Here is a 25,173-nt window from a genome sequence, read left to right on the forward strand (position 1 = left end):
TTGAAATCTCCGACAAGCACATATATTATCGGCTCGATCGAAAAATTTCTGACACCTTTATAGAACCCGTTCGTTTCTGACCTTGTTACGGACGCATATACGTTGACAAATCTGACTTGTTTGGAGTTAAGTACCACATCTACTGTTATGATGCGGCCTTCGGTGTCAACAAGACAATGAGCACCCCTCCTCAGCGTTGCGTTCATAAAAACAACTCCTGTGCCACGTGGACGTGCGTCTGTGAGTGAGAAGAAGGCATCTACATGAAACTTTTTCTGAAACTCTGCAACGTCAAGCTTAGTACGAAAGTTTTCCTCCTGCAAAAAGAGCATGTCTACGCGATGCGCCCGCGCGAGGTCAAGTACTGCGTGCTGCTTCACCGGATTTCGGAAACCGCGAACATTGAAAGACATAAAAAAAAGTGATGCCAATGTTGAAATAAAGGTGAGGAAGTTGCCTAAAGGAAAAAAAAGGTAAGAGAGAGGAGAGCCAAATGCTAAAAGTACATATCGTCGTCGCTCACAGTTGGTGACGTTTGCTGTGGTGGTGATCCCACCCGGGGTTTCTTAAATGTTCCCTGTTTAGTGGAGTCACTGCCACTGCTCCCACTGCCTGGCTTGGATCGGCGTTGTGAACTCGAAAGACTCAATGCGTCTGCAGATCGTGCCGGTTTGGTAGAAACCTCGGTGTCCGCCGGTTTGCTCCGCATTCATGTTCTTCAAGGTTGTCGACATTCCAAGGTTAGCGTTTGGTGTGCTGTCACTGGCGTCTGTCCCTGTCGTGGCAGAATAAATCAAAGCAGTGCTTTCTGCGATGCCTCTTGTAATGGGTACCTGGTCGTCCGGCATTTGGCGCTTCTCGGGCGCCATTGATGCGCTGCAGTTATGTCGAGTTTTGATGCTGCCTACTAGTGAAAAAAAATTCCGCCATATCCACGAAGTGAATGATGATGAGTGGGCGAAGCTCTAGTGAACACTGCAAGAACTAAACTAGAGGTGGCTACATACAGGGGACGGTACCGCCATCTAGTGAACACTGCAAGAACTAAACTAGAGGTGGCTACATACAGGCTACAGGGGACGCACAGCCCACGCCCTAAGGAGCTTCGCCCCTGAAAAAATCACTGGGCGTTTCACTGGAACTCCCATTTGGGTGTTCATGTTGCGTCTGAGCGGGCTGTTCATCTGAAGTTGCCCCGTCTTGCGTACTGGCGGGCTTGACACAAGTAGCGTCTTCCGACTGCGCGTCTGCGAAATCATAAGACAGGCTTTCTTCATCCCAGTGGTCTGGTGTCTTGACTCGTGTCGTTTTCTTATGAGGACGCAGTACTTCATAGGTTCTAGATTGCGTGGCCACACTTGAGGAGCTTGAAGAGAATTCTTCAATTGTTTGGAAGTCTTGGACACTCGGTGACGGCGTCTTCTGAGCTGCGTCTGCGTATGATCTGCGCTTGAAACATTCTTTGGTCGGGTGATCACCTCCACACCTTCTGCAGGCTTCAGTGCTCTTCCACAGCGTGTCCGTACGCACTGCACCTATGACAAAAAGGTGTTGCACATGCCATGGCCATGTGGCCTTCATTGTGGCGACGCGCACAGATGCAACGCATGCCACGGTACTCCAACATAACGTGGTGTCCATGGATTGAAATAAATTTCGGTGCCGGCTTTGCCATTTCCATCTTCACCATTCGTGTACCAGTAAATGTAGACTGACATCGTTGCAGAGTAACATGTGTAACATACTATGTACTTTTCCGAAAGGCTGCAAAGCAGAGACGACCGCGTCATCGGGTACGTACGGTGGCAACCTGTACACACTCACTTGGTGTGCCGATGACTTCCCCTTGAAATTTTTTTCTTCTGAAAGACAAAACCTTCATTCACCATGAGCTTGGTGGCTTGTTCCGCTGTCCTCGTTGCTACCAAGAACTTCAAAGCGCCGAGGTGTTGCAGGAACAACACCCCTTCGCTACCGGTCGTCTCTTCGAGACACTCGATGATGTCATCGACGGAGACCGCGCCTTCAGAAACGGTAAACATGAAACAATGTTTTTTTGGCGGGGTGCATACTGGCCTAGGGGCGAAGCTCCTTACAGCGGCACCCGTTCGTCCCTCATGGTCGTAGTCGTAGTGTGTAACAAGTGTTATATTTTGACCTCCAAGGTGGTGCCGGTGACAGATTTCTTCTGTGCGTTGTTGAACAATCAAAAATTCGCAGTGTGCAGGTTAACTAAAAGCCGAATGCTCCTGTCTCTCATTCCCCCTTAGCAGCCATTGGCATGTGCATTGAGCACTATCTGACAAGAAAGGATTGCTACGTTATATTCGCTGGGGGTAACATCCTTAGTTTTAGAAAGGTTTAGCGAGCGTTGAGCTGCGGGGCCATGAATAAAATGAACTAGTATATACCATGAATGAATTCCAAGTGGTTAAAGGGGGGAAGCAGATACGAAGCGCAAGCCGTAAAAAAGTAAAAGCCGAATTCTCCTGTCTCTCCTTTCCCATTAGCAGCCAATGGCATGTACATTGAGCCCTATCTGACAAGAAAAGGTTGCTACGTTATACTTACTGGGCGTAACCTCCTTGGTTTTAGAAAGGTTTAGCGAGCGTTGGGCCGCAGTGCCATGAATACAGTGAACTAGTATATACCATGAACTAAAGGTGGTTAAAGGAGGGAAGTAGACCCGAAGCGCAAGCCGTAAGAAAGTGTGCGTGTGCCACCTCTCGTTCAGTCTTTGGAATGTCCACTGGATGGCGATGCTTCTATATGGGGAATATATGATGAAAAGATGAGAGATGGTGGTACTTGGAGTGTTCAATAGATGAATGAACGGACACCCAGACAGATGCATAGATGGATGCATGAACGGACGCTGGGGCAGATGCATGGATGAATGCAGGGACGGACGCATAAACAGATGCACGCACAGACGCGCGGATGGACGCATGGACGGTCACACAGACGAAAGCATAGACGGACGGAAGCAAGAATGAATGGATGGACGAGTTCTTCGCCCCACTCTCCATCATTCACTCCGTGAATATGCTGCCAACTTTTTTTTTTCTTCACTCACTGTTAGAAGAGAAGCAAAACATCTGGTGGCCTTTGACGTGTAAACTAGTACACAGTCACACACACTAGCCTACAATTGCAGCCAAAGAACGTATTTCAATACATCAAGAACGTATTTACAGCACCATTCCAGCAATAACCTCTGTGCTGCACCAGACACTTTTGAACCAACATGGCCGCCAGGCGCCGCGGAGCTTTCGAAGGGTTTTTCAATTGGAAGCGGAGACGTGCGAACGATGAGGCACCCTAGCGCTTTGAGCGCGCCATGTAGTGAGCATTTCTGAAATCACCATAGAAGCTTACACACCGCCGCCGGCAAAGAATGCGCGAGCATAAGAGTTGCCAAACAAGCTCCGTAAAAAAACGTTTTTTTTTTGTCCTCCACGGGGCGACGCAAGCAAAGGTATTAAGACCCAGGATACTAGCCCGTCATGCTCCAAACATTCAACTGACACTGACATTCATACCCACGCTGACCCTACTTCAGGTACATAAATGCTCCTAAATTGAAGCAACAATGCGATAGAGACTCTCAATACTTGGTAACATTGCCTAACTATACATGCTTGCAAACACAGTCATCCATACCTATCCCAGGCAGAGCGCTTCCACTGCCGGACACTTCGGGCGGGGCACCAAGACGAAAAGATGACTTGTCTCTAACCGGGCTATCACAGGGCATTGAGATGCTACTCTTGATTGATAGAGGAGGAATTTCAAATTAAGCGGTAGCCACAGATGGCTGATGTGTCAAAAGTGCTTAACTTCCCTGTAACAGGTGCATGAGATGCATGCCTTTTTTTATGTGGATTGCTGCTCTATAAATAATGCAAGCACACACATCTACACAAAATTGCAATAAATTCACATAAATCTCAAGGGAAACGCAGCAGAAGCAAGGCTCCAGCATTTTCGCAGATTTACCACTGAGTGAAATTGGACTGAGTTTGTTTTCTTTGAACATGACAGTGTTTTATGCTGAGGTCTAACTAAATTTCAGTGATTTATTCTGGTCACGGAAATAATGTCAAAAAAATTTACACGATTAGATGACAAAGAAATAAGTTCCATCAATGACATTCGTGGGGCAATGCAAGCTTCACCTAACCAAACTATTTTCATGACACTTACAGCTCTGTGTGCGCTGTCGGCGACACCCTGAAGGAGACACCACGAGGAGCGACGCCTGTAATAGAAGCATTATTTTGTAACAGAAAGAAAGCTTTCCTACTAAACTTCATACAGTTTACGTGACACATGCTTCAATGATGAAAAAAAAAACCTGAAGCCTTAGGAGGCACGTGTTGGGGGCTTGTTGGTGAGACACAATATGTAAGCTTGAACTGCACTCGGGATGCTAAATTACTTGTTAGTCTCCGTTCTTCCTGTCTGCTTCTACTCAACTCAGGTGCAGTTTGTGTTTATGCCTTAGGACTTATAGTCAGGTCAGAAGTTGCTTCAAATCTTTTCATGCGAAAACTAATGATCCCCAAACCTTGAATGCTGTATTCAATTCGATTTCTTCTGAATCATCAATACTTAAGATAGCTGCATTTTGTGAGCACTGCCTGTTTTACACAGTTAGTGCCTTATCCTATGTCGTGATCAGTGAATGCCTTCTCCCTGTTGGTTGTTCTGGAGGCTACCCCTCAACTTGCAGTGGCTCGCCTTTATAATCAAATAAAAGAAGATCTTCTGGGGTTACATGTGCAGAATATTTTTCAGCTCAGGAGGTGCCTTAATTTCATTTGACACTTATATCTGAGTTCCCAGCATTCATTTCATCAATATCTGCATGTCAATCAAGCAGCCATCAAGTTTTCTCTCGATCATTGCGAGCATCTTCCGCAATCGTGCCTAGAAAATACCGCACACATAGGACATACCATCAGCGAACAGCGCCTTCAACTCGCTGCCGAACAGGTGCGTAGCGAAGCCAAAAGCGCAGGAGCTGCGGTGGAAGACGGCCACCACATCGTCGGAAACCACGTCCCGATTGGTCTCGAGAAACCCCGATGCTTCGTAGGTCACATTGCCCGCATAGTGCCGAATGCCGAACGCCACGCCACCACACTTGACTTCAAAGAACCTGCCAATAAAGCCACACACAAGGGACTCTCGTAAGAACACAAGCTCTGAGAGGAACTGCTGGCACTCGGCCATCGCACAAATGGCCTAGAATGAGAGAGAGCCGAGTTGGTGGGTATTTATTCTGAGTCAGGGCCTGCAGACACCGACACATGAATGAAGTCTAGACACACATACTTACTACCGAACGCACAATGGTGAAAAAAAAAAGGCACGAAAACTTGTGTGCCCATGTCCATGCAATATGCGAACCTATCAATCCAGCACGCGTACCTGCAAAATAACTGCTGAGGCATTTGATTTTATCTTTATGAGAGTTAATCAACAGTTGATTGACGGATGCGCTACCACTACTATCGATACGCCATGCCTCAATTATCAACCGTGTTTCTTTATTCCTATGCCAGTACAGACGAAGTTATTGTTATTTCGGTAACGGGGCAATCTTTTTGAAATGCAGCTGTTGGGCACAGTGTTTAAAGAAAATACAAGTCATTTCTCTGACTATGTAAATTATTCTGTATAATTTACAAGTGCAGTATTCAAGACATAAGGCCAATTGAAAAAAAAAAAAGCTTTTTTGAAAATATGCTTTTTAGCTTTTTGTCGTGGTAAATGGGCTATTTACTATCCAACATTTTGGTCCATATTGTTCTTGTGTAAGCACTTCCTTCCAAACTTTACAAGCAAGTATTAGACCACCTATTATATACTAAATCAAAATTCAAAGTTCAAATGTGTGTGAATTATTAAATTTGCTAGATATGTAGCATTATGTTGGTTATTTCACATCACGTTGAGCATAAACATTTATTAGTTCACTAACAGCATTGTCAATCTTTTTTCACTTTGTTCATAAATATCATAGGCTCCTCACCAGGTTAACGCATAACGTCGTTACATGTGTTCTTTGCAGCTAAGAACACATATGTGAGGTCATCAATGATCAACTTTGCTTTATATGGTGCTCGGTGTCATTTTGGTAATCGCAACTACACTACATTTTATATTTTAAACGACGTGCCATGCCATGCCTCAATTATCAACCGTGTTTCGTCATTCCTATGGCGGTACAGAACTGCACATTAATCAATTATTGGTGTGCTTTTACTCTTAACAATGTAAAGGAAAACCGCTAGCTGGGGGCTCATCTTCCAACATTTCTTTATATTGTCGAGATTATAAGTGCCCGACAAAATAGGATGAATACGCAGTTTTGTACCGAAAAGCAGGAATGAAAAAACACATCTGATGATTGAGGCATGGCAAGCCCATAAGTGAACCAACCACCGATTAAGCTTTATATACATGAAAGGAAATGTGCTCGATTTGCAGGTAGAGCTCCATGCATGACGGATTCGCATAGACATGCACAGACAAAAGTTTTTGTGCCTTCTTCGCTGATGGTTTGGTTGCCAGTAGGTGTATACCAGCTTCATTTTTCTTTTCTATAGATTGAAGGAGAGTTTCAATGGTCGAGCATACCTGGGACTAGTCTTGTGCTGCATGCGGACCTTCTGGACGTATGTGTCAGGCGTACCCCGTAATGAGCACTCCACATCCACCATGCTCAGCAAACCCGTGCGCTGAAATAATCACAGCATAAGCACGCTGAGAAACGTTCCTCGTGATTGTAGTATCGTGCGGCGGACGCGCCGCACGGAGAACACAGGGCACAGCGCTGAAGCGCCGGCCGACAAGGAGTATGCAGCAGCTGGTAGCCAAGCAAGAACACAAGCATCACTATATATTGTGACGACGCAGGATCGACGAGCACACAGAGCACCTTGAACAAATATGCTTTATCGATCACAGGACAAAGACTGCAAGTCTTCTTCATCTCTGCCCTCGGCCAAGAACACTCGCGCTGCTTCGTTGTCACTGCTACTGGCACATACGCGCGTAGTTATTCCCCCTTTAAAAAGAAACATCGCCCCAACGTTAAACATTCGAGAGCAAGACAAAACCAAAACTGCACAGTTAATCACTGAAAGTAAGGCTTCATCCAAAGCATGCAGACAATTTCTGGTGAATGTATGGGGCGCTTCGCACACTGAGCACCGTCCGGAACAACCTCGTAGTTGACTTCACTGATGCATCACAGAACCTTGTAGGGTCCGAGTATCTTCGCAACAGCTTTTCGGAGAGCTCACACTGACAAATAGGTGTCCAGACCCACACTTTGTTGCCCACGTTGTATATGATGGTTCTGTGCTGGAGGTTGTAATGTTTGGCGTCATCGCTTGTTGTTTGGTGATTCGCAACCAAGCAAGTTGCCTGGCTTCCTCTGCTCGCTGGGTAAACACTTCGACATCCGTCTAATCACCATCATTTTCATGAGGGAGCATTGTGCCTAACGTCGTAACTCGGCATCTATAAAGGAGACTGAAGGGGGTCTTCTGAGTGGTCTCCTGACGAGCCGTGTTGTACGCGAACATGACATAGGGCAATATGTCGTCCCAGTTCTTGTGCTCTACATCTACGTGCATGCTTATCATCTCAGCCAAGGTCTTGTTGAGATGTTCGGTGAGCCCATTTGTCTGGGGATGATATGCCGTTGTCTTTCTGTGAGCTGCACCACTTAGTCGGAAAAAGGTGTCCAAAAGCTCAGCCAGGAACGCAGTACCTCTGTCGGTGATGGCTATTGAGGGAGCACCGTGTCTTAAAATGATGGCTTCGATAAAAAATTGCGTCATTTCAGCTGCCGTTGCGCGTGGCAGAGCGCCTGTCTCCGCGTATTGGGTCAGGTAATCTGTGGCGACAATTATCCACCTGTTTCCAGTGGCAGACTTTGGGAAGAGGCCCAAAAAATTCATGCCGATTTGTACGAACGGTGCCGCCGGCACTCGGACAGGCTGCAGCAGTCCGGCTGGTTTGACGGATAATGGCTTGCGACGCTGGCAATTTAGACATGCCTGCACCTAAGTTTTGACAACTCCGTCAAGTCTTGGCCAGTAATAGTTTTGCCTTATCCTCGCCAATGTTCTTACGTAACCCAAGTGACCAGCAGTGGGTTCATCATGGCAGGCTTGCAGTACCTCACAGCGAAGCGGAGAAGGAACGACAAGCAAGTAGCTGCTGCCGGCGGGTGAAAAGTTCTTCTTACAAAGAACGTCATTCCACAAGCAGTACGATGGCAGCCCTCTCAAAAATAACTTCGGCACGCTATTCGTTCGCCCTTTGAAGTAATTTATGAATGGTTGCAGTTTAGGGTCATCGCGCTGCTGTTGAGCAAAGGCGGCAGTGCCTACAATTACCAAAAAGGCCATGTCTTCGTCGTCATCTGGCGATGCCGTCTCAACAGGAGATCGAGAAAGACAGTCGGTATCGGTGTGTCATTTTGCCGACTTATACCGTATATACCAGAATATGAGTCGAGATATTTTCAATAAAGTAATAAGCTAAAGTTGCCCCTTGTTTTATATAGCGGTGTGTAGCCGAAAGTGCGCCGCTGCCTGGCAACATGTGGCTTGCATGTGCTTGAGAAGCCGGACGCGGCCATTTCCGCATCCATATCCAATAGCAGGCTGTTTTTTTTTTTCTCCGTCTGTTTCCTTTGTGTTCGTAATTTGCTTCCGATCTGTTCTGAGTTTTCACTCTGCATGACATTGCACTGCATTTTTAGTGGTCTTTTTTTTTCCTTCACTGTATATAAGTAGCGGTGCGAGGAGGCAGTACTCAGCTATGTTTAAACTAGATGTTGTTGAGTTTGCAGAAGCGAACGGGAATATGGCTGCTCAGCACTGCTTTGGTGTATCGAAAAAAAGCGTGCGCTATTAGAAGACGCAGAAAGAGAAGCTGCAGACGAGCAATCCTCGAAAAAATGTCGTTTCGTGGACGAATTGCCGTTCATCCGCTGCTGGAGAATAAGCTAGCGGACTTTGTGCGGGAAGTTCGTGCGCGCTCGCTGCCAGTGGCCGTGGATACCATTCGCAAGAAAGCCGTGGAACTCGCTCGAGAAGCTCAACTCACGAGGAAAGAGTTTCGTGCACCAAACTTTTGGGTGCGTCAATTTATGTGAAGCAAAGGATTTTCTCTCCAGCGGCACACATCCATCTGTCGAAAGTGGCCGGAGGACTTCGAGGACAAGCTCATAAACTTTCAGCGCTTCGTGAACCGGCTTCGGGAGCAGAACGACTACATGATGGGGCCGATTGGCAACACCGATGAGACCTCCGTGTGGTTTGATATGCCTTCATCGACCACGATCACGCAGCGTGGCGCCAAGGATGTGAAGCTGTTGTCCACTCGCAACGAGCACTCGCGCTTCACCGTCATGCTGGCATGCACGACAGATGGTAGAAAGCTTCCGCCTTTTGTCATTTTCAAACGCAAGACAATGCCAAAGGAATTGTTGTCGTTCGTGTCAACAAAAAGAGATACATAGACGAGGCCATAATGCTCGAATGAATAAAAGTGGTGTGGAACCGTCGGCCAGATACACTGCTGCGTCTTTGCAGCATGTTGGTGCTGGATGCATTTCGTGGTCACTTAACCGACGCAGTGAAACGCACACTCGGCGACGGGAAAACGGACCTCGCCGTGATACCAGGAGGTATGACGTCCACCCTCCAGCGGCTCGACGTTGTGCTAAACAAGCCGTTCAAGGACCGAGTGTGGCTGGAATACCAAGACTGGATGTTAGGCAACAACCCCAAGACACCGACGGGCCACCTACAAAGGCCTCCGCTTGCGACTGTTTGTGACTGGGTGCTTTCCACTAGGCATTCCTTGCCAGATTCCATGGAGGAAAAACCTTTCAAGAAATATTGCATCAGCAGCTCGCTGGATGGCACTGAAGACGACGCACTGTGGGAGGCAACCAGCAACAAACTCTTGTCTTCAGAAGACAGTGGTGCTTTGTCAGACGAATAGAAGAAGTTGCGTTGGTGGTTGAGGGGAGCTCCGACGATCGGCGTGCGGTGTGCCCAATTTGCAAATAATTGTGGTTCGGCTGTTTTTGGTTGTTATTTTTTTTTTTTCGGAAACCTGAACTTGGAGGGTCGACCTATATTCCCACTCGACCTATAGTCCAGTTTATATGGTAGGTAACAATAAAGTCAAATTCTTGAAGCCGAAAACTTCAGCGTGCAAGACAACCATTTGGATCTTTCAAGTTGAATAACCAACAGAGTGAGTGGTGATCGCTGATAACGGTGAATGGGCAGACGTACAAATAAGGACGAAACTTCAGGACTGCCCACAGTATTGCTAGACATTCTTTCTCTGTCGTAGTATAGTTAGCTTCTGATCGGGACAGCGCCCTGCTGGTGTAGGCGATCCCCTTTCCATGTTGTCCTTTGACTGTATGAGCACTGCTCAAAGACCCACATTACTAGCGACTGTATGTGGTATTATTGGCGCATCTTCATCGAAGTAGGCGAGCACGAGCGGTGTTTGCATGCGCTGACAAAGCTCGTGAAATGCCTACTGCTGGTCTTGGCCTCATGTGAAGGGGATATCTTCCCGAGTAAGTTGTGTCAATGGCCAGGCGATGCGTGAAAAATTGGCAATAAACCGCCGGTAATAGGCACAGAGCCCTAAAAAACGTTGCACAAATTTTTTGTCTGATGGCGTCGGAAAATTCGCCAGGGCAGCAATTTTATCCTGGTCGGGTCAGATCCCTTGGTTGCTCACAACGTGACTGAGGAATTAAAGTTTGTGGAAGCCGAAGTGACACTTTTCGGGTATTAGAGTAAGACCAGATAAGCATATCCCTTCAAAAACTGCTTGGAGCCTTCGTAAGTGTTCCTTAAAAGTCGCCGAAAAGACAATCACGTCCTCGAGGTACACCAAGCAGGTTTGCCACTTAAGTCCCGACATAACCGTGTCCATTAGACGCTGGAATGATGCTGGTGCCAAACACGAACCGAAAGGAAGTACCTGAAATTCATAAAGTCCATCGGGCGGTCTTCTCGCGATTTTTCTCATCCACTTCAACTTGCCAGTAGCCGATTTTCAAGTCCATGAACGAAAAGTACCGTATGTTTCATAGTCTATCCAATCAATCATCAATATGTGGCAGAGGATAGACGTCTTTCTATGTAATCTGATTTTGCTTTCAATAGTCGACGTAGAAACTGAAGCTGCGGTTCTTTTTTTTGACGAGTACTATTGGTGATGCCCAAGGACTGTTAGATGGTCGAATAACACCATCTTCCAGCATCGTTTTCACCTGTTTTTGAATTGCTTCACACTCTTTTGGGGCCACGCGATAAGGATTTTGTCAGATGGGCCTGGTGTCGGCATCCGTGATGATGTAGTGTTTCGTCAGTGCCGTTTGACCAACTTTTGATGTGGATGAGAAGCAGCCGTGGAACTTGTTGATCAGCATGAGAAGGCGGCCTCGCTCAATGAGAGATAACGTTGGACTAACGTCGACAGATATTGGTGTAGTGATAGTAGATGCTGCTGCTTCCTCCACTAAATGACAATCTTCTATTTGAGTGAGCTTGTTAAAATAGGCAATAGCCGTGCCTTTAACAATGTGTCGGTGTTCTCTGCTGAAAATTGTCAACAAGAGTTCAGCGCATCCGTCAATAACAGTGATGACAGCCCTGGCAATAGAAATACTGCTAGTGAATGCGAGCTCCTTGACGTGTTCAGCGATGGCAGTACCGTTTTGTAAGATGTCGCAGTGCACGGATACGAGGAAGCAACTTTGTGGTGGCAGTATGACGTCTTCATCGGCAATACGAAAGCGAGGTGGTTGGTGTTCCTCATCAGTAGCAGTGTGCGAGCTTATAGCGAACGTTACGCTTTTGTCGTGGAGGTCAATTACAGCCCTGTATTCGGGCAAGAAATCCATTCCTAATATGAGTTTTTTACGACACCATGAAGAATGACGAGGGTGGCGACAAAGGTGGAATCAACGATGAAGAGTCGGGTCATTCACTTTCCAGTCCGTGTCATCAACTGACCACCTGCAGTTCTTATATTGGGTCCGTGCCATGGAATTTTCACCTTCCTTAGTCTTTCGGCTAGCTGAAGGCTTATTATAACTGAACTGAACTGAACTATATAACTGAAGGCTTATTAGAAAAGTAGGAGCCAGTGTCCACAAGAGCCGTCACTTGGTGGCCGTGAACGTGAACAACGAGGTCAGGGCTGATAACCTCGGTTACGTCGGCAGTTGTCTCATTCGACGGATTAGTCGTTGCTGTCGTCTTCTTCGGCATCGGCAGCTTCGAGCTGTCATTTTTCTGCAACGGGGCTGTTCGGAATTTCGATTATTGACAACTCCACCCCTCGAGGTCACTGCGTCTAGTTTCCCTCGTTGAGGGCTAGGGGACCTGTCCCTGGTGACATCGGCAAAACTGCGACGATTAGGTGAACTGGCCCGCGCAGGAGGTGGAGAACGTGATTCGGGATTTACTGGATTTTGCGGCGGTGTGTTCACAGGAGTGTCGTTGTACATGCGCCGATCATCGTACGTAGCGTAATCATGGTAGCGAAGAAAGTTGGAGTACTGAGCGTCGCAATAATGGCAAACTCTGTAGACGTGCCCAGCTTCGCCACAATGAGAGCATACCGCTCGATGGTCAGCGGTGCGCCACAAATCGGTTTTCCGATGCTCGTAGGTAAGCGAGGACTCACTACTGGGCCAGGTTCTGGGTTTCACATATTAGCTATACAGCATACGTCTTGTCAGAGAAATCGGCAAGGTTGGAAAAGTCGTCGGCGCTAATAGCGGCTGTGTTTGCAGGGTTGGCATTGGTCCAGTCATTGGAGTCCGCTGTGCCGAAGGCGCGACGACGGGGCGTCAGACTGCATCAGCATAGGTAAGATGTCGTCGCACATCACCATAGCCAGATGAAGAGAGAGCTTGACAGACCTCATCTCAGACAACATCGGCAACAAAAGACAATGCCGGCATCGGTTCGGTTGCTGTAATTAAAACGCAGCTTCCTGTCTTCCGGCATCTCGGGATCTGCCCTGCCGAAAAGACGGGTCATGTGCACATAACAGGAACAGGCACGACTGGCGCAGACGCGACCAGCGGAAGCACCTCCGCTATATGCTGAATCATAGCTGACACTGGAATCTGGGCTGTTACGCTCGGCAGATACACTTCCGGTGGAGGGCAAACAGAAACAGTATCCCGGAGATCATCATCAGTTGGAAGAAGTACAGCCGAAGTGGAAGTAGCAGCAGGCAGAATGGGAGTAGCAGACACAAGCCAAGTATTGACAGATGAGGCGGAAATGGGGAAGGTATGGTCAGCAGTTGCGGCGCGACCGAAACAGCCATTCTCGCAGTAGAAGTACTCCGAGTCGAAGCATGTATAGTCCAGGTATGCCCAACTACAGGCAACATGACAGGAGCAGGCGCATCAAGAACACAATCATCTGGGACGCCAACAGGTGCAGCCCCAGTGAGCACACTCTTAGTCTGTGCCGGAATCATTGTAGCCACTTGCAGGACAATAACTGTATTGGTCACCGTCGATGTGCCTTGATGACCGGTTGACTCCGTAGTAGTGCGGCAGAATCGCGCGAAGTGTCCACTACGTCCGTACCGCGAACACGTCCGGCTCCTGGCAGGGCAAGCGGCAGAGTTGGCCCAATGTAGCGTGTCACGCCGCAGCGGTAACAGGCACCCATGTGAGACTGCGGTGAAGCGGGAGAGGAGGTGTCCCACCGGCGCCATCTTGCAACGAAGCTTGGGGAGGAAGGCCACCCTTTGGCCTGCCATCTTGAATAGCTCGGTGAGCTGAGCTGCCATCTTGAACCAGACGCGATGACACGGCGTCATTTGTATTCCCGATAACTGCAGCGACTAGCGGTCGACTCCCTCCTCCTCTCTCATTACGTCGAGCGCCTTCTGTAGGGTGAAGTCCTTGCCCATTTCAAAAAAAGTTCTTTAGAGGTGCGGCGACGCGATGCCAGAAACGACCTGGTTGAAGGCGAGGATATTGCCCACCACGCCGAATTCACAAAGCTTGGCTACTCGGCGTACTTCCAGAATAAATTCTACCACCGACTAATCTGAGCCCTGACGCAGGGCTTTGAAGTGGGCGCGCAGACACGCCGCGCCCCGTTGAGGGTAAAATAGTTCATTAAGCAGCGCAAGAGCTTGCTGAACACGTTCGGCGTCGTCTCTTGAGTGGGCCGGTCGGCTACCGGCTGCTGCTCATCTTCGGCGGCACGGAGGTAGGTGTTCAGACCGGCAACGCCCAAGACGTTCAGGAGCAGCACCTTCTTGTGCTCGTGCGTGGCGTCCCTGGCAGCGGCGTCGATGTAGACCTATAACACCGAATGCCACTGCCTCCATGGAATAGGCGGTACACCGGGGAACTGAAGGAATGGAGGCGGAGAGACAGCCGCGTTCATGCTTGTTGAAGAGAGCGTTGATAAGGCAGTTCAGGAGAGACGCGCACGTCGGTAGGTTTTGTGACCGGACTGGCACAGTAAGTGTACAAAAATAGTATGGATGCAGAAAATACAGTACCGGTGAGACAGCTTGCACGGGTGCTGAGTCCAAAGCATGAGAAAGAAGGCTGGATGCCCACCTTGACACCTGAGGCATGTGGATTGAAGATCCTCCTCGCCAAAATTTAGTATCGTGCGGCGGACGCGCCGCACGGAAAACACAGGGCATGGCACTGAAGCACCGGTCGACACGAGGTATGCAGCAGCCGGTAGCCAAGAAGGAACTCTTTTTATATATACAAACATCACTATATATACATACATATCTACAATGCCCCCTAGAGGCCAGCTAACCGGTTCCAAAACCGGAACCGAAACCCCAATACCACAGTGATCTGCATACAAGCTCTACTCGCGAATTCGGATCAAATTGAGCTTCCTAGTTTAGAAACACTTGTGCTGGCTTTACTGTGATGTTGTAATAGCCTGGTGCAGTCGCATTTCTTTTCTTTGTTTGTTTGAGTAGATGGAGGTGTGCTTGCACTCTCGGCACTAGACACCTTAATTTTCAATCGTTAACCTTGTCAAATGTCTGTAAACTCTTAATGCCACTGTACAAATATTATATGACATGGCTTTTGTTCAGTGAGCCATGGCTAATAAATTGGCTGATAAATGAGTTTTACACTTCACGGCCCACAATATACAATTGGCAGTTTATACATTTTGCTCATTGTCTTATCGCTGTGGAACTTTATTTGACCATAAGGCAATAGCAGGAATAGTAACTATAATAACGTAATGTCTTAGTTTTGCCGCAACAGCAAAGCAGTCAATGCGAAGAACACAAACTGGAATGCCTTATAAAAACAAGGTTAGCCGCGAGCTCTATTAAGGTCTTTAGTGACTCATACTCATGGCATTCACCTGTGTCTGCCCTGAAACGATGCCAGCTGTGGCTTCTGCTCCTCACACTAGATAATACTAGATAATATTTAGCACAATGAAACACGAGAAGGGAGGATAGTGTTGTGTTTTCCATTCTTCTCCTTGGGTTTCATTGCTCCAAATATTACCCATTGTCTTACCAACAAGGACACATTTGTTCCGCTCACGCTCTCTCAACAATGAGACGACGGTACAGCATCTAGTCGCAGCCGTCGAATTAGTCGGGTGACTCCCATGCAGCCCGGTGATGATTCCACGGCACAGACTTTCATCGAAAACACTTTGGAACTTACAAAGTGTCTGTCAATTTTTTTATTGAACCCAGCGTAAGTGAACAAATTGGCAATGTAAGGAAAGAGCACTTGCTGTAGCGAGTGAAGCCAATTCTTTATCGTAAATCGAGCGGTGAAAACTGAATGTGAGCTGTGAGCCGTCTTCTGATCGCTTCGTAAAGCGCGCGCACTTGACCACATCTACAGTTCTGAGTATGTCGAAGCCCTTCCCTTTTTTCTTTGCTCCTCTCCCTTTTTGAGCCGCGTACTTCAGCTGCTTTTTGCACTCTTTCACTTACACAAAAACACACAATGCGCGGGGCGATGTCTATTGATTGGAGCTTTATACAGAACATGACGGTGGTGCCAATGACAAAAACATACCCAGATTGTCCCTATGACTGTCCTGGTGGTGGTGGTGGTGGTGGTGGTGGTGGTGGTGGTGGTGGTGGCGGCGGCGGCGGCGGCGGCGGCGGTGGCGGTGGCGGTGGTGGTGGTGGTGGCGGCGGCGGCGGCGGATTTCATACAAGGCCGGCGAAGAGCGGTTCCTTAACTCCCCAAATCAGGTGATGAACTTTCCTCGCCTCGGGCAAGTCAGGGTCAGCGCGGCGAAATAGATGGGCCATATCCTCAGCAAACATAGTGACGCTTTCATTCGGCTTTTGCATGCGAGCTTCAATCATCTGTTGTGCGAGATCCCGTCGGTCCGCACTCAGGAACGCCACAAGAAACGTTTGACGGAAATCGTCCGAGGTTTGGAGAGTAGGCTCCCTGTTCACGTACCATGTGCGAGCGCTATTTTCCATTGCGAAGTAGGCACCACCAAGTTTCTCTTGCGCGCTCCAGTGATTCACCACAGCGGTCCGCTCGAACTGGTTGAGCCAGTTCTCGACATCTTCGTATGGTTCTCCACGGTAGACTTCGGAAACACGAGGAGGCTCAGAAGTTTCCTGGGAAGGAAGAGTCGTCTGAGCCGGAGGAAAATTCGCAGATGTTGAAGGGGCCGCCATGTTGGTAAGGGGAGATGCAGTCAAGGGTTCTGGACTTAGGCCTAGTCCGGGCCGGCTAAATCGGTGGCTGAATCCGAGGCCCCAGAGTGGGTGTACGGTCACGAACAATGCTTTCCTGCATCAGGTTGCAGGCCCCAGAACCTCCACCAGTGTCGCGACGTGAATGTAGAGGTCGTATTTGAAGAAGCTGAGAAAGCAGCAGTGGGTCGGTCTTTTTATTTACTGCACCCCAGAAATTTTCTCGTCTTTCTCGTTGTTGCGTTCTGCATGAAAGCTAAAAGCATGCAGATGAGCGTATGCACTGTCGCCTTTGTCTTTCTCGCAGGACGCACGTGACAATATGTAACTGTATACAAATAAGACAACCTGTCGTATCATTCACTCTATGTGGCAGCATTAGATCAGATGGGGTTCGGTGAGGGTGTTCAGATAGATAGATGTATGAGAGACTTCGTTAGACCTGAGGTGCTCGACTCAATGCTCAGCGGGCCAGATAAAAAAAATTACATACACGCACGGTATGCAACATCATTACGCTCGTTTTATTCTCGACAAAACATTGTTTAAATTCGACTGTTTGGTCCTAGTTCTACGGCAAAACATTGTTTAATTTCGACTGTTTGGTCCTAGTTCTACTGGAGACCGTATTCACTATGGAATAAATATAGCAGACATATTCACGCCATTCCGACACCACTAGGCAGGAGCATACGTTTCTCGCCTGACCGCTTGGATGCAATGCCTCCTCCTTTCTTGTTGATATAATTAGGAAGAAAAAAAAAAGATGCAGGGATACATCCTCCTTATTTCTATGTATTGTTTCACTTGAATTTGCAGCAGTACCGCCAGTGCCCTTTAGTTTTGTTATAGCGATGCGCGTACCAGCTAATACTCTCATCTGCGGGAGCAGTTGAGAAGTCGTGCTTTGACTGCGGTCGTGGAAACTCCAGCGCCGGTTCTCTATTAGACTTTGTCTCGCACGATTCACAGGACACAGCTCCCCCATGTTCTACAAGGTGAGCCCACTGTCGAATCAACATGCTCCTGGGTATCTTGACTGGGAAGGGCAGTGCAGGAGCAGATCGCTAAAAGACCACAAGGAAGCGGGTTGAATCACATAGAGCCTTTCTGGTTGTGAACACTTAAATCACCAACAATACAACAGCCACGTGCAAATCACATTTTTCTTTCTCTTTTTGCTGTCCACTGTTTTTGAAGGCTCTCTGCAGTTTAGCATTGGCCGACCACTTTCGCGAATGCGCCCCGGCGCCTACCATTTTAGTCCTGCTGTTTCCGAAAGTGGGTTGAACTGGTCGTTCCTGCTGCCGACGACCTCTCCACCACGGGGTGCGTTTTTTCGAGGTCCGCGGCCGATGGTACTTCAGGCATGCTTGCTGCCGGCTCGTCTCAGCCGACCTCCATGGCTCACGGCACGGCTGACACGTCGGGTTCTGCGACGGCGGCGTCATCGAGCGCCCTGGCGTCTACAACGACTGCGGACATCGTCACGCCTGCTGTTCACCCCCCGGTCGCGAGGGCTTCAGTGTCAACGATGTCCGGGGGTGCCTCTCCACTCACCTCGGTAATCTGCGTGTCTGGCCGGCAGCAACCATCCTCGCCCTCGCGGTCTCTCGCGGGCGAGGTTGAAGCCAAGGGCTGTCAACCACGGCCAGACTTCCGAGATGTTGCGACTCTGACCGACGCTCCTGAGGACGACGTGCCTGATCTGCCTATGTCACAGCAGACCGCACATCTCACGCCTGGCATGCGGGCACCCATCTTCCATACCGACCTGCGCACGAACCGACGTGCGCCGACTACTGAGGGTGATTCGCCAGGTCAGGGTACGCCCACTGAGCCTCCTCTGGAGTCCAGGTCTGCTGATTCCCGTGACACGCCTCCTGCTGAGTTCTTGACGGAAGCCGTGGGCGAGCTGGCGTGTGACTGGACTGTGGGCACACCCTTTTACGGGCCGCATGCGTCATTCACCTCTGCCCGGCGTGTACAATCCTACTTGCTCACTGCCAGCGTGGGTGGTCAGATCCACTCATATTCAGATGCCACTCACGTCACGACACCTGCGTACCGTCATGGGCACCAGTGCTGTGCACGCCCGCGAGGGCACCGTCAAGGCCATTGCTTGTCGATGGGTGATCTGCAGGACTTCACTACGCCACTTCTAATTGCTTCGCGCGCAGGGGCCAAATCGGCTTTTGTGCACCCGTCGTCACCTCACCCTGAACGCATCTTTACTACCTGCAATGCTCACTCGCGACACCCTGTGCGCTCCCAGCTAGCCCCAGCTGGTCATCCTGTCACCCACTTGTGTGCAAACACAGTTTCGTAACGCTTACTTCTTCGTCCTCTGCGCAATTCCCAGTGTCGCCCACCAGAGACCCGCTGGCTCCCTTTGGTCACTACACGTTGACAAACTGGACTTCCTAAACGGACACCTTGCGGATTCTCGTTCATGTACATAGTCTCTTTCTCTTTCTTTGTCATATACACTTCAAATCGCGCAAAGCGCTAGGGGGGGAGCCCTGTAGTGCATGATCATCATCATCATTTTCTTGATCACCGCGCCGCGCCACTCGCGCAGCTGACGCGAGCTCGAGCTGCGCGAGGATTAGAACGAGCTTCTGGCCTGGCGGTTTGGACGCTGGTAGCCGCCGCGGCTCCTCTTCAGGCGTGCAATAAAGTGGCGAGATCAGCACGGCCCCATCTGCCGCCTTCGACGCCGTCTCACGTCTTTCTCCTCCTCGCCGCTACACTAGGTTTCAGAGTTCCAAGTAGTGAACGGTAAGCGACAACACCCGCAAACAAAGCTTCAGGCTGAACAGTGTTCAAATAAGTGCCTAAATTGAAAATATGCATCCATAGACACAAAAGACCCTTTGTAAAAGCCCCTCATAACTCCTGACTGGTTGTCACATATCAATGGGATGTGGCAGGAGCAGGAGGAAGAAATTAGACATTTGCGTAAAAACCACTTGCCCCTAATGCAACACCTTACGGCAGCGAAAGCCGTGAACCAAGTTAGTGACGATTGCGAAATTGGCAAAAAGAGTGCGACACACCAATGAAGAGACGAGGTCGATGCAGGGCACGTTGTCGGCGTACTCAATCTCAAGGTCGGCCAGGACACCTTCCTCCCGACACGCCTCCATGCTGCTCTTGAAGACGTGCGTGTTGTAGAAGTGCTGCATTGTCTCCGCGCACAGATTGATGCACAGGTGCTCCAGCTGACTCAACTGCATCGTAAATTTAGACCGTTTGCAGGTACAGCCATGTGAACGTTTTGAATCCTTTCTACTGGCTTTTGAGAAATATTTGGGTGCAGATAACATGAAGCTCCAGCGAAACCAACACAAAAAGAAGAACAGACTCTCCAGCCATGCTTAGTTAAGATTGGCGGTGGAGAAAGACCAAAGGGCCAACTTTTTAAAATAAAGACTGAAGACAAAACATGGCTGAAGAGTCTGTTTATACTTACAATTTTACCCAGTGAGACAGACTTGTCAAATATATTAACCTTTAAAATAAAACAATCTAAGCGCATCATTGATGACACCTTTGCGAGTAACAAAGCTTTTCTTCACTTTTTTTAATAACAGAAAGTTAGTAGGTGCAACATTTACGAACTCCTTATCTGCTTCACTGCAAATAGCTGGCCCTTTACTTTACTACGAAAAAATATGAGAGGTGGTAATAGAGGGCCTCATTTTGGGCCTTGTAGGCCTAATAAATACTACAGTAGACTCCCTTTAAGACAAACACAAAGGGGCCACAATCATTTGTTTGTCTTATCAGAAGTGCCCCAAAAAATGAAATGCTAACATGCCAAGTATGCCCAATTAAGTCGCTTGAAAACACTGAATGAAGTGTACTTATAACGCAGAGAAAAGCAACCAAAAAAACATTTATTTGACTCAGCTTGATAAAAACTGTGCTTTTGAGTAGAGTATGTAGACTAATCTAATGAATACTCGATTTCGCTAGTTCATAACAAATATACTAAGGAATAAATTGTTATCACATTTTAACAACAAAACTGTAGCATGATCCTATTTTGACGATTTGGCACACAAAAAAGACACGATGCAGCCATATTTAGTGTGCAAAATTACCTTCCTTTGTTCTGCACTTTCAATATGAAAATGGCGCATCACAACTTGCTGCATTCCACTGTGAACAGGTACCATGCACACAGGCCCAAAGCAAAACAATGCAAACTGACCACATGTGGTCAGGCGCCATTGTGTGACAGCAATGACAATGCATATGACTCCTCTGATAGGAGTGCTAGTGCCGCATATGTGGTTGCCGTTTCATGAAATTATAACGTAAAGACAATCTTTGTTACTGTTTTCACTTTCATTTTTCTTTTTTCCGCTTCCGTTCTCTTACATTTTACCCTCCAGACACACACTTGTGTTCTGTTCTCTACTGTACTCTGGTTGGTGAACTCAACGTGAGCAGAATACGAAAGGACAAACGCTTTTTTTTGCTTTCTTTGCTGATAAAGCCGGCTCTTTTTCCACCTACAAGCCAGCGGTGAGAGAGATACCAGCTTTATGTGGTGACCTTACTTTTCCATTTATCCCGCTTTCTCTCTCCACGTCGCAATTCGTTTTCGATTTGCTTTGAGTCTTAGCACCAGAAGGTATTGGTTTTTTTTTCGGTTTGCTTTCTTTTGTTCGCCTGAATGCCCCCATCAAGATATAAAGTTCGTTGCACAGAATTATCGTCGTTCCTGTTTGCTGCTAACAGAAGACAGAAGAGCCTGGTACATGGTCCGTCTTGAGCAGATTTTTTTGCATTAAGTCTGTGGGAAACCAAACAAACTCTCCTGTGTTGTTCGTCTTAAGCAAGAATTCGTCCTAACAGAGTTCATCTTAAAAAGAGTTTGCCGTAATTCTACATTATGCACCACCAAACCCGAAGTGCTATTTCTCCAGAGAGAACAAGGCGAAGGAGCCACACTGGACGATTGCTAGATTTCTATTGAAATTTCACTTGGAACACATGAGGCCCTCAGTAATGACATCCAAGCAAAACACTGGTACAGAGGAACAAAAATGTTTCAAAAGCCAGGTGAGTTCATGATTCTGAAACATTTACTCTAACTCAACAAAATATGACAAGATTACATAGATACTTCTCGGCACCTATGCGAGTGGTATCTTCAGTATAGACTGACATCAAATGAGTGGAGGCTGTCCAGTCCACTACTCGTGACGTGTGTCTCTGTAAACGTCCACTTAGGTCCGCAGTCATTGTACACCGATTTGTCTTAATGGATAAACTCTGATTCTCCTTTCGCCCACTCAACCACCGCCCCCGTTTGTTGCTGAGCCAGCATGGTCGCATTGTTGAAGACGAAGGTATGTACAGTTAAATCTAGGTACAAGAAAATTTACAAATTCCCAGAAAAATCTGTTATAAAGAAGGTTTGGTTAATGCAGGTTTGGTACACGAATTCTAAAAAGAACTGAAGGCAGAGCTAACGCAAAACAGTTATTGAGCACCAGAATTCTAAAAAGAACTGAAGGCAGAGCTAACCCAAAACAGTTATTGAGCAGTAAATAAACTGTGTTATTATTGTGATAGCAATTATATGGACACTCGTGATGGGGTTTTGGTGTCACCGTCGTGTTCCGTAAACGTCCAAATTAATAACATGCCCCCACGCATTGTAACTTTTACGAGCAAGTAAAAGCACGCAAGCACTGCTGAAGCAGCGATAAAATGAGCTAGCCCATTTCTACCGCCTGCGCGGTGCACACGATAACATCCCTTCGTGTGTTAGAACCACCGTTGAATGCCCAAACAGAAAGAAGGAAACCACCTGTATTGCGCGAGCTAGCAAAAACGCGTGGGGGGGGGGGGGGGCAATTTTTAAGGGCACGGTCGTTGGCGTGCTTGCTATCTCGAAAGCATCAGTGCACTTTCAAGAGTGCGTTTTCAACACAAAGAGACTGTGAAAAAAAGAGCACTTCTCCCTGGAGCGGGGCTGTATTTGCTTACACGAACATTTAGTAGGAGTTCCGCGATATCGGCCGGATCTAAAAGAGTTGGCTGCCAGCTGTTTACTTTGTATAAAATTGAAGTTTGTTGCTATTGCATTCATTGCATTACATTCAACATACCGTCGTGTTGCCCAGGCTAATCGCGAAGGCTACAGTCCTGCAACTCACAGCACGGCGCAAAACGGAAGCGCTTGACGAGTTGACCACTGAAGATCTGCCCTGATCACTTTGGTCTCAGCGTTTCCATCAGCAACTGATCTGACATCTCTTCGATAATGACACAAAAAAAGCAAAGTTGAACATCACCGGGGGTAACGTACACCATGCACGCAAGCCATGCATGTGCGCACGGCATCGAAAACGAGGAGCGAATGGCACGGATACCGCGGAAAACCCTTCGGTAAAGCACCCTCCATATGCTGCGCAGCCCCACATATATGAAGCTAGCTAAAAGCGTGACATTGCCAACGCAAAAGCAGCTTTTTTTTTTTTTTGGTTTGGGGGGGGGGGGGGATAGGTGGGCACATTTGCACAAACAGTGGCAAAACAGCGGCTCGTGGGACGCAGGCCCGCCCGCTCGCCTCGCGCACTTCCGTGCACAGAAAAAAGCCACTGCCACTTTGGGCTTCGTCAGCTGCGGGGCAACCGCGGAAGATGCTCGTGCCAAAAATGACTAAATCCGGGGCTAACTTCTCTAACTGTTCGTGGCAGAAATTCGTTATATCAAGGATGTCTCCTGTTGTTACTTTGTCACATGGAGGCTGCAAACACATGTGTATCTATGGAATAACGGCATGCAATAGGAAAACTTCATTATACTCAGGAACTCATTACGTGGAGGTTCGTCATAAGCAGGTTTAACTGTATGTTCAGCTGCTTTCAACAAGCTCGGTCCTGGAACACATTGCATTAGCGACATCCCCTTTGTATTCTTTGAGACTCATTACGCTTGTCCTGCCTGTTTGGTCGTTGTAACCAGCATCGCAATACCTGCATTGTACTTTGTATACGAGCCGGCTTTGATCATTCACGTGTGGTACGGAGGGTGCCATCCGCATAGGTGATGCAACGTTTATGTACTATATTCTGATATTTTTGTTAAGTCAGAGTAAATAATTCAGAATCACAAGTATATAAAGATGGTGCAATAGACACAGATAGAGCGAACCTCACCTTGACGTCCTCGAAGCCAAACATGTCGAGTATGCCGATGAATCCATCAGTGGCGTGTCGCACTGCCGAGTTGAGCACGCTCATCGACTTGGACGACTTGGCACCACTCGAGCCGATTGTCGACGCATGCTGGCTTCCGGTGTCTGTGAAGTTTTAAAGTATAACACAATCCTCGTGCTTATTTCTGTAAATGAAATCATTGTTGAAACATTTGGCAAACTTATGAGTTGAACATATACCTCATGTGATCAGCAGTATATATGAGAACTGACAGCAAATATTGTGAATGAAGCTATAGTGGATGTTATTAGAAGTAATTATAATAAAAATTAAAGAAAGTGAAGCGGACATAAAGTGGACTTTCCGCCAGCAGAGACCCAACCTGTAACTTTTATAAGTAAGTTGTAACTCAGTTGGTAGGGCATCAGACGTGGTAATTCGAAGGTTGCAGGTCCGGTCTCTGCCAGGGGCGGCAAGGTATCTTTTCATCCACTTTGCTTTCTTCATATGTACATTACAATTACTACTAATGACAATCTCTATGCTTTCCTTAGCATTATTATGTGTAAGTTGTGTCTGAGAAAAAAAAACAAGGCCTTATGTTTAAGTTCTGCTTGGGCAGGTTTGTTCATCATTTTGCACTGGTAAATCAATCTTTAAGTTTCCTTCATGACCAGTCTAACAAGGTATGACTGAGTGTTCAACCAAAACCTTTCAATCGTTTTGTTTCTGTGTTACCGTTGATTCAACTCCTTTGCACAGTGGCCCACTTGCAATGAAGCGCTCACACCCTGCACTCCATTAGCCCTCTACTTGTGGTCTCTATGGCCCCTTTTACCATATTGTTTACTCTTTTACTTTTTCTTTTGAAAGTTTCGCCGCACGGGCAATCCAGTGAGTGGGTCAGCAACAAATTATAATGTCGTTCGAAGAAAGGCTCAGTTCCTAAAAAATGTAGCCATTGCAGCAAGCTTGGTGTGGTCTAAGGCTTCAGTGTAAACTTTGCAATTTAAGCACAACATGTGAGCTTCGGTTTGACCTAGGTATTGTACATCACCGGGCATTCTAGCAAATAAGTGAGAGTTTCTTGTGTCACAGGTCAAATCACTGTTAATTTCCAGCTTGATGTTTGTTCTACTGATTTACACAGTTGCCATTGTCAACGGTGCAAGCACTTGACAGAGGGCATTTTTCTAAAGCATGGCAC

At 47.7% G+C, this 25,173-nt stretch overlaps 1 protein-coding gene across 7 annotated transcripts in view; it reads right to left on the reverse strand.

Annotated features, from left to right (window-relative positions):
• Nucleotides 1-25,173, reverse strand: part of dachs (unconventional myosin-IXb-like dachs) — a 512,416-nt gene that overhangs the window by 190,122 nt on the left and 297,121 nt on the right. For all 7 annotated transcript variants that reach the window (XM_075883315.1, XM_075883314.1, XM_075883320.1 and 4 more), the window contains 5 exons: nucleotides 23,967-24,109; nucleotides 19,842-20,015; nucleotides 6,649-6,749; nucleotides 4,962-5,164; nucleotides 4,207-4,261 (listed from right to left, as the gene is read on the reverse strand). In XM_075883315.1, coding sequence (XP_075739430.1) covers nucleotides 4,207-4,261; nucleotides 4,962-5,164; nucleotides 6,649-6,749; nucleotides 19,842-20,015; nucleotides 23,967-24,109 — 676 coding nt within the window. The remainder of the gene's footprint in view (nucleotides 1-4,206; nucleotides 4,262-4,961; nucleotides 5,165-6,648; nucleotides 6,750-19,841; nucleotides 20,016-23,966; nucleotides 24,110-25,173) is intronic.

The sequence above is a fragment of the Rhipicephalus microplus genome, unplaced genomic scaffold, assembly GCF_043290135.1.
Source record: "Rhipicephalus microplus isolate Deutch F79 unplaced genomic scaffold, USDA_Rmic scaffold_16, whole genome shotgun sequence".
Taxonomy (NCBI): domain Eukaryota; kingdom Metazoa; phylum Arthropoda; class Arachnida; order Ixodida; family Ixodidae; genus Rhipicephalus; species Rhipicephalus microplus.